This window comes from Sciurus carolinensis, chromosome 5, assembly GCF_902686445.1.
Source record: "Sciurus carolinensis chromosome 5, mSciCar1.2, whole genome shotgun sequence".
Classification (NCBI taxonomy): Eukaryota; Metazoa; Chordata; class Mammalia; order Rodentia; family Sciuridae; genus Sciurus; species Sciurus carolinensis.
This window is the reverse complement of record NC_062217.1, coordinates 164,343,990-164,354,647: the sequence shown is the minus strand read 5'-3', so window position 1 is coordinate 164,354,647 and position 10,658 is coordinate 164,343,990. Positions and strand designations below refer to the sequence as shown.

Below are 10,658 nucleotides of genomic sequence, written 5' to 3'. Positions count from 1 at the left end.
AATTACTATATTTCCAAATTGTCTCATTATTTCTGGGCAAATAATAATTGCATATAAATTCTGAATAAAGGAATATCACATTGCATCTTATGTGTTCTGCAATATGCACTCATAGAAAATCATTATAGTAACAAAACCAGCTGCATGTAATAGAAAGCAAATGATTTACAATGTTACTATGAGAAACTACTTTATTTCATATTATCATAAAAAGAACAGAACTGAATATTTGCATGACAAACAGAAGAAACCAGAAATTCCAAATGCAACTCAGTTTTTTTTTTTTAATTTAAATAGGTATTAATGCTGGAAGGTGATCTGAAAAGCCTTCTACTCCAGAGAATATTAGCAATTATAATTTGCAAAGTCATTATTAGTCCCACGATCGAAAGAAAAAAAAGTCCATAAACATTAGTGAAATATAGAGAAAAATACTCGGAGTAATATGCTTCTATCATAAACATCTATGTTATAAGAGCTTATACTTAATGATTTGAACACTTTATTTCATTTAACTGAGCAGTAGAATGCATTTTTGTTCTTAAATGAAGCTTGACTCTGAAATTTGAATCACATCAAAAGCCTTCGATGTCAGCATTTTAATAAGTTGATGTATTTATCAGTCATTGCATCTGCCTACCAGCAGCCCAGTTCCAGGTAGCTGGCCCCCTCCCTCTCCTCCTAGAGGAAACTCCTCTGCTACCTGGAAGATCTGCTCCTCCCTCACCAGCCACGGTCACAGGTCCTGAAGCTGGAGTCTCCAGAAGAAGAAAAGTTGAACTTGGCCCATGAAACTCTTTCAGATGTTGAAATACAAAGTGAAAGTCAATGCCACAAGGAATTCTGGCAAGAAAAGGGAACATCAAGGCGAGGAGGAAAACAGGAATAGGCATGATAGGGAGAACCAAGTGACAGTGAGCAGATAGTGACACAGGGAGAGACAGAAAGCCCCCAGGCATGCCAGTGGTCCCTCATCCAACCCAGCCATGGGCCCCTGCTGCCGAGGCCCCCGCACTGTCACCAGGACTGGGCCCTAGGCTTAAATATGAAATTCCATGTCTCTAATTTTGTGCCACATTTATCAATATAACAAAACCATTCTAAACAAATTAACTACTGTGAATCCTGCAGCCAAAGAACCTGTAATTATAGGCATATGTATAAAATCAAACATATTAATTATATACAGCCTATATATAACATATAATAATACATGTGTCATTGTGTAATTATTATATATTTCTGAATTATATTTATAACAGTAGCATACAACATATTTATATATTTGTAATAATACATAATACTAAGCATAGAAATTACATATAGTATATATTTATATGTTATATGCTATGCTTATAGAATTATAGTTTCTAATATATATTATTAGATCAGAGACAGGTCGGAGGACACAAATATTTATATCTAAAGTCCAAGATTCCAGTCTCCAGTGACAGCTGTCAAATCAGAGTTCTTTTTAGTGATCACGCTTTTTAGAGAACCAACTAATTTGAGTTCCCTAATCAATTTGATGCTGGCTGCACTGAATGAATATGAAACATACTTTAAACATAATTGGAAGAAATACAGTAAATGAGCAGAGTACACCAGCTCTTGGTTTATGTCTTCATTACTTGTCACCATGTGTCATAATGACACTAAACTACAGTACACCCCGTATTACAATAGCGGGGCCATGGCTCTGGACCTTTGGGTTCTTCTAAGACGTCTTTGCCTTACAGATTTAAACATCAATTTTACCAATGGATGAAAAATACCTAGTGCTGCTAATTGACCAATTAAGATGAAGACTGAACGCTGATCATGGGAACAAGTGGGTGCACTCTGGTGAAGACCAAATCCCGACTAGAGTCTGCGCAGGAGAAAATGGGAGAGAAAACAACTACAGAGGAGGCTTTCAGGAGGTTTTGCTCCAACAGCAGTAGTTGCAGGGGAGGTAAAATCAAGCATGTTTTTCTGCTCTTTTTTAAATATGAAAAATATTTGTACTTTGATGAGATTAATTCATCGAAGATGCAGGAAGGAGAGGGGATCATGGCAAACGCAAACTCCTTGAGAGAACAGCAAGGGAGGAGACCCATTTTCTGGGTAGAGGAACTGTCCCCAGATGGGAGCATAGACAGTTGACCCAGTGTAGCCATGGGGGAGAGGCAAGGAGAGCTGGAGTACTTCCATGAATATATTTCTATTGGCGCATCCCAAATCGGCATTGATTTTGCAGGCATTATTATCACCATACCAATTTTCACCATAGTTACAAGTCACCAAGACCCCAGATACTTTTCCTTTTGCTGTCATTCACTTCACACGAAGCTTATTCTTAGGACAAGGTTCACTAGAAACATCACTTCAGGTTTATGTTAATGCATTTGTAACATTTAGTTCTAAGGTACCATCAAAAAGTGACAGAAGAGAGGACCTACCACCATCTCATGACATCACGGAAAGTCCCCCAAATCCCTGGACTCTGGCCACTGCTCCACTTCACTTATAACGTGTTCTCCATGATCGCAGGTATATTTCAGGCCACACACTCAGGCAATAGAAAAGAAATGTAACTATATTCCTATCGGTTAACTTAATCTCAATTTTGATTTCCCTATTGCTACCCCTATCAAACTTTACCCAGAAAATGTCGTATTTGAACCAACTAAATCTTTCAGAATTTGAAAGATAAATATTAATAGAGATGCAGTTTCAGAATTTCCTCCTTCCCGTCCTCCTCAGGACAAAAAGTGAGGGTTAAGGGCAGGACTAGTGTTGAAGCCATCGGGAGAAGCCCAGGAAGGTCTCTGACTATTGTATGAAGTAATGGTGGAGATCCAACCATGGTCTGTCCCTGATAATCACTTTGGTCCTCGTACTCCAAATCTGCCCAATCCCAAACTGGCCAACCTTTTAGCTCTATCAGCCCTCTTTGGATCATTTTCACACTTTTCAGGGGGAGACGAGCTTTTCACAGGTTGTCTGGTGCCTCTTTGATGGCAGAAGGCTGGGGAGTGGGGTTGCTCAGATCTTCTCTGCTTAGCTTCTACTATCTCCCCATCCTGCTACCGTTGCTGCTCCAAGTCAACATGGTGCATGGGGTTAGGAAATTCTGGGACTTTGCTCACTTTCCAGGTACGCATGACATCTAGATTTGGATGCCCACATCCATCTGGAGTCTATCATCAATTTGCCCAGGTCTCAGGTCTGACAAGGTGAGTGGAGAATGGAAAGATTCCGGAGACATTCCACCTGTCCAGCCCCCCTATCTTTTTTCTTTCCCCAGCCAGTGAAATCTTGGCCTAGTCTAGCTCTTCCATCAACTGCATTCTTCCTAAATTCTTTATTTACTGCATACGTTTTGACTTTTATTATTTCTTCTCCTATTGTCTGTGTTGAAGTGGGAAAGGTGAGAAGTGATTCTTGGGTGCACTTTGGTTTCCCCTTTCTGGTGCGGTTACATCTGACTCTCCTACTTGCTTCCTGAAACTAGGGGGGCACTCACAAGGGGATTGGCAATTACTAGGAATGAGAAACACATAAGTTATTATCAAGATATTATCAACCTTATAACCACAGGAGCTTGTTAAGGCATGTTTTTCCAAGAAAGCACTGGGTTTGCACTTCCACAATAAACTTCTAGTTAGCTTGCGTTAATACAGTATATTCTTTTTGCTCTTCTTGGCCCATCACATGAATTTACCTATGGAGCTACTGGCTTCTTATTTGTGCTTCATTAGTGCCTTACCTGATAAAGCTGAGTCGCAATAAATATAGTTCGAGTGATGGTGAACTAGAATTTTCTTACTTCTAAATCTGTTCCACTCATTTCATTTTAAGCAACCATCGATGCTTGGGGGAAAAAGCGTGAGTGTCCATACATATGCATATGTTATAAACCTAAAATCATGACAAAATTTCATATTTGTAAAATTCTTTATCATTTACAAAAGTCTTTTACATACATTATTTTGTTTTATTCTCCAGAAAATATTCAAGGCAGATCATGATGGTGTGTGAGCTGTGGACACCCAACGTATTTCCATAAGAGACACTCTTTTAGCATTTTGTCCTTTGGTTGTGAGATTTGAACAGTCGAGGGTTGTCCTAGAGGAGTTTTCTTCCCTGTATAAGGTTCATTAATACATTTCAATCCCTCTGCCCTTTATGGATGCCAAACACCACAGTACAGGGTGCTGCTCATCTGAGTGGCAAAATTGGGTCAATTATTTTTTGCTTGTGTGCTTTCACTAAAGCAGTGTTAGGCCCTGGCATCACATCAAGAAGGCTCCGATAATGCTTAAAGCCAATTGAAGTACAAGAGTTGTTCAAAGAATACGGAGGATCTTCTTTCCAAGTGTCCTGACACATCTTGATGTGAGCAATGCCCAAAGAGAATCCTCTGTTTAATTTTGGCTGTGCAGGTCATCCATAATACTCCGATTGCTAGAAAGTGTTTATAACACAGGTTTGCAACCATCGTCCCCATATTATAATATGAAGTGTTCTGAAAGTAACCTAACTCAGAAGATGCAAAAATAAGCCAAAAATGTTTTTATTATCAGATATTCAGATGAAATAAGACATTGTTCAGGTTGGTTGAACATTGCTTTAGAAAAAAATGGTCTAAATTTTGACCCTGGAACAAGAAGAGTTTCCCCTAGTCTTTATATCAACACATAAAATATAACAAGTAGGACAAATTATAACAAAGATTAACAGATACTTTAAAAGTTCTTACTTTGTTTAACATAGATCAAATAGAAAGCACTAAATCTGCTGTAGTGGAGAGAAATACCACCACCAAATGTTTTTGCCAACAGCTGGACAGTTAAATGCTTTCCAAATCAACATTTACTTCATTTATTCTAGAAACATTATGTATTCCAGAATATCCCAGAAATATAATTCAAATAGCTTATTATTTGTTTAAAAAAAATCCCATTTTGGATTTTAACTCTATACAAAAAATTAACAGGATCTGGGCATGGTGGTGCTGCCACCTATAATCCCAGTGACCCATGAGGTTGAAGCAGGAGGATTGCAAGTTGGAGGCCGGCCTCAGCAACTTAGAGGGATCTTGTCTCAAAATAAATAAATAAATATATAAAAATTAACTGATGTTCACAAAGTATAAGAATGATGAGATTATGAAACTCTGAAAATCATTTATTTAGGTAACAAGATTCTCCTAAATTTATGCAAGTACCAATGTTCTGGAAGATTTCAAAAAGACTCATGATGGTGAGACAATTGAAATTTGAGACAAATATTTCAGTATTCACAAAATTTTTTCTCTCAAGAACAATTATCTCTGTTTCTCAGTAAATAAAATAAAAGGACTTTTAAAATTCTGGAGTTGGAAGGGTCTGAGTACCAACGCTAATTCCCCCTAAATCTCTGCACATGTACATAGGAGACATAAATTATATGTTTGTACTGCATTGCTTATAATAGTTGAAAAATTAGAAACAACTTAAATGTCCTTTGGAAGGACAAGCGATCAAATGGGGCTTATTCATCTCATCAATACCATCAGTTAAAGCAGATCAATATCTGTCTTATGCATTAATATGCATTGATTTTTTGGGATGACAAAATTGTATAAGAGTATACCATGAAAAAAGTTCACACAAAACATTCTTATGTACAAATATGTATTCTACTCCTTAAATTTTTACTCTCCTCAGCATGTCTTCATAGTTTTAAAAAGCTACAAATAATATAAATAGAGGTTATCTTTATGGCTACAAATAAAAAGTTTAAGGCTTTTCAAAATCACTTGCACTTACATGTAATTTATTCCAAATCTTGAGCTGTTGGTATCAATTTCCTCATGCAGGGCCTATTAATAAAAGTTATATTATTTCCTCTCTGTGATCATTAATTACTTTCATTTGGTAGAGAGAACTGTTAGGACATCTTGAAGCATATATTTTTTCTTCCTGAATTAGAGGATCCTTCATTAATAAGTTACATAAAAAGGAAATCTACTTTAGTTTATTTTCCAAACTCAATTAGATAATTATAATGCAATTTGCTTCTTTGTGTTGTGGATGTACTACTTAGAATTATTAAATGTTAGAGGATGCTCTGACGGCTGCTATTACAGACTCTTGTTTTACAGATGGCCCAGAGAAGAAAAATTACTTCCCCAAAGATACGACGTAGCTAGTAATAGGCAGACCTGGGATTAAGAGACAGGCTGCTGACTCGAGCCCGGTACACTGCATACCATGTTGCTTCTCATGCATCACAGACTATCCCAATCCCAGAAGACAAATTCATCAGCCCAGTGATGAAAACAAAACAAAACAATCACCAAAACTTCTCAACTCTAGTTCATTGCTATTACAATTTCAGATCATTTTGTCAAAAACATTTTTAGTTTATGACTGGTTCTGCGGACATTGATCTACCTCCAGTGTAACTCTGCCGTGTGTCTGTGTATATGAATTTTATGTTCTTTTCAGTTGTATATGTATTTGAAGTGTTTGTATGTCCCTGAAAGCTGAAGGGTGTAATGATACCTCGGGAAAGCTTTCTTACTGACCTTATGTTTTTACATTTCCATCTGGAAAAGAATTAATACCCATTACATAATGTGTATAGAAGCACTAGCACTCTTGACTCCGTGGGCTATTTAAATGTTGAGAGCATCATAATTGTCCTGAAATAGATTTGCAATACATGATTTTAGAGATGCTAATGTCCAAAGGGAATATCTTCCACAATGCTTGGAGTAAGTTCCCTTCTGAGACTTCACTGAAAGGTGCAGCACTTAATAAATGTTTTCATCTGTGCAATCTTCCACTCCTGGGGAATAATGTTGACCATTTCAACTTTCTGGTAAAATCATCCTTATTCATTGCAGCAAGAATTGTAACAGTTTAAAATTAGAATTTTCAGCATTTTCCTCCCATAAAATATGTTATTTTCCCAAGCCCTTGATTTTGGAATTGTACCAAACATTTCCGGACATATCATTAGTAATAGGATAATAATAAAAAAATGTGGCTCTCTTCAATTCTGGTATGTGGTCCTTATGCACGCAATCCTTCATACCCTTTTAAAATTACTGTCCATATCTATCTTAGTAAAACATTTTGGCAGATCACTTTGATTCCAGATCTTATGTAATTGACATTATTTTTCATTATGAGTCAACCATATAATTGACCCAACTGACAACTTTTTATTTTCTTAATATAATAAAATGAGAGGAACACTAAGAAGTTACTTCCCTTTTATAATGTAATTCCAGGTTTTACTTAACTCATTTGATTTGTTTATTTGCTTCCCCCATGGACGAAATATGCTATTCTCTTCTTTTGGCTTTAAAATATTAAGTCATAATGTCTGATCTTGACAGCTATTAAGACCAAACTATTTTGACTCTATCCATGTTTTAGGAAATTCAAAAGAAATTTAGGTGCTACAGGAAGAAAGGTTAGCAATTCCATTTGGTTAGCTCTTCCTGCCTTGAGAGTATTCTCTGAATTGTGTTGGAGTCTGTTATTGTGTTGCTGTGAACTACGGCTGCCAGCTTCCACCCCAGAGATGGCCATATTTCAGAGATGAGTGAAATGATACTTGTAAACAAGTTTATAATCATTAATAAAGCTTACCAAACAATTTAAGCTCTTTAGAAACACACATTCACTATTATAATTAATCATCTATTGTTTATTTAATTACAGCATTTAATAGCGACTTGAAGTCTTTAAAAATGCAATTTATAAAACTTCTAAACTTAATTAAATTGGATTTCATGATGCTTATTTTGCTTTTGTAAGTTTCAGGTGTCAAATTATTTCTCCCTAGAGATTCTGGTGAAATTCCACCACTGATGGTTCCAATGCACTCTTTAAAAACCCCTAAGAATATTTTTCTTCAAAGTTGACAACTGCCCACTCTGGGATCCAGATGCTATATGCGCAGTGCGATAATTCTGTTCTGCTTTCCACACATGGCCTTTTCATGCGCTGTCTCCCAGGGATGGAAAATTCTGCCTCGATTGGAGAAGTTTTAAATCTGGTCTGAAAACAATAAACACGATACCTTGCCCGTGTGGGGGCCATTTTAAGTTGAAAAAAGTGCATTCACATCCATCATATTATTTTACTCCCAAAATTAGCCCTGTAATGGGAACAAAGGCACTAAGTTATACAATAAATTGGCTAGCACGCTTATTGCATGCTAAGCTCTATAAGGGCTTGGCATGATACACAATGTAGACTAAAGAACTTAGAATTTCCTTGGAAAGCCATGAACAGAAATAAAGGCAGTAAATAAGTGTTTTGTGTAAGAGAGAACATAAAGGGCAAATTGAGCCTTAAAACTATGTGCCATTGTATTAGGAAAAATTCACCTATTACATGACAATACTTCTCCCAGTCAACCCTTTCAAAACTGGGGCATGGTCTCCACAAGACCCAGGTTCCTGCACTTGGTGATGAGTGTTCGGGGGGTATGTGCTTTTGACTGGTCTCAGTAGTCATGATGGGGTCGAGACACTATGGAAACCTGTTCTACTTAAATAAAAACGAGGTTCAGGGAGGGGAAGTGACGCAGCCAAGGTCACACATACTACTATTGACGGTAGTAAAGGTCAGAACAGTACCAGGTCTTCTGATGCCAGCTCAGTGCCTCCCCAGGTCTTGACACCTGTGTTAGTTTTGGAACCTTCTATTTGCTTCCTTTCGCCCAAAGACTGGGTGGAGTATGTCGATTTAATAAGTTGATGGGCTCCTCTCTTTTCAAAAAGGATGGTTAAGGGGTTGGAGCAAATTGTGTTTTGCACAATGAAGAGGGCAGATTCGATCCACCAGGGAGCTCCAGCTCTGTGCCAAGTCCTGGATATCCAGGGTAGAGCAAGGACAGATTTCCCCGCCCTCAAAGATTGAAACTGGGTCTCTCCCCAGCTCGGGCGGTCTCCAGGGCCTGGTGATGTCCTCTTAGGACGGTTCCCAGATCTCTCCAGGGCCCTGCTGTGGGCCTTTGTGGTCCGCACCACGCAAGCACCGGCACTGGCCAGGCCCAAGCAGCACAGAGAACACAGCGGGAGCGCCCAGGCACAGCATCCCTCGCCGCGCGCCCCGGTCGCCACGGCAACCAGGGAGGCGCCGACCCCTGACCCCGCGGCCCCCGCCCGGCCCCGCCCCTCGCGTTCCCAGGATCAACATGGAGGAGGCGAACCCGGAAGTGCCGCGGCCGCCGCCCGCCCGGTGCTAGGAGCCGCTGGCCCGGCCAGGCCAAGCCCCGCGCCCGCCGCCCTGCAGCTCGCGGCCCGCCCAGCGCCCCGCCGGCGCCGGGGCGTCCGCGTCCCCCGCCCCGTCCCACTTCGCCCTCGGGCGACCCGCCCCCGCCCGGGAGGAGGAGTCCAGGCGAGGGGGAGGAGGCGGGAGGAGAGGTTTGCGAGAGGGAGCGAGGCCGCGCGAGCCGCCGGCGGTTCGTATTACCGGGGTCGGGAGGAGGAGCCGGGCCGGCCGGCGGGCGAGCGGGGCGGGCAGGAGGCGCGGGGAGGCGGAGGCGGCCTGGCCGCAGGAGGCAGGCGGGAGGCCGGGCGCGCCTCCCACCTCCGCAGCCCCCGGGCGCCCAGGCCTCACCTGCCCGCAGGCCCCGGAGCCGCCGCGCCCAGGGCCGTCCCCGGGCGGGCGCCGCGGGACGGTGGCGACGCGAGGCGCGCGCGTCCGCGCGGAGGCCTGGACGGAGCGGCCAGGTGATGTGGGCCCCTGTGCTTCTCCCGAGGAAAGGGACCCCCAAAGCAGCCGTGCCCCCGGGCTGCCCTCGCGAGACGCTCTGACATCTGCCCTGGGGTAGCTGGGCAGCCCCGAGTCGGCCGGACCCGGTCGAGTGTCCTTAGGATGCAGTGATTAAGGACTTAGGCTCTCCCTGCGGGAGGGGCACTGCCTGCGCTCCAGAACCCGGTGCAGAGAAAAAGGACAGAATGATGCTGTCCGAGCAAGCCCAAAAGTGGTTTCCGACCCACGTGCAGGTCACAGTGCTCCAAGCCAAAGATCTGAAGCCAAAAGGCAAAAGTGGCACCAATGACACATACACTATAATTCAGCTGGGCAAGGAGAAGTACTCCACCTCAGTAGCTGAAAAAACCCTTGAGCCAGTGTGGAAGGAAGAGGCCTCCTTTGAGCTGCCTGGATTGCTAATGCAGGGAATCCAGAGAAATATATTCTTTTCCTCATAGTTATGCACAGGTCCCTGGTGGGTCTGGATAAATTTTTAGGGCAGGTGGCAATCAATCTCAATGACATCTTTGAGGACAAACAAAGAAGGAAAACAGAGTAAGTTTTGTAATTTATTTTGAATTTGGGGGAGCTTAACTTATTTATGGATTTTCTGATCTTGAAAATTGAGTCGGGGGGAACATTGGTTTTTGGATTGAACTATGGCCAGTTTTAAGCACCCTATTTGCATGACTGAAGTAAAAATAGTCCTTGTGATGAAACATCCTTTAAATGGAGCGATTAATGGTCCATTCTCTCATTTCTATTGAAGGTAAACATCTGTTAAATGATTGAATATTTTGCACTGAATTTTAAGAATATTAATATGATTTGAGAAAATTAACATTATTTTACTTTTTATGAGAAGCTTGGATCTCATTGTTGACCAACTAAAACTAATACAGGTGTAAC

General features: G+C 41.2%; 1 protein-coding gene across 1 annotated transcript in view; it reads left to right on the top strand.

Annotated features, from left to right (window-relative positions):
• The first annotated feature begins 9,934 nt into the window (after positions 1 to 9,934).
• Positions 9,935 to 10,658, top strand: part of Rab11fip2 (RAB11 family interacting protein 2) — a 36,682-nt gene continuing 35,958 nt past the window's right edge. The window contains 2 exon segments of the mRNA XM_053743404.1: positions 9,935 to 10,175; positions 10,178 to 10,304. Of these exon segments, the coding sequence (XP_053599379.1) occupies positions 9,953 to 10,175; positions 10,178 to 10,304 (350 nt within the window). The 5' untranslated portion in view covers positions 9,935 to 9,952.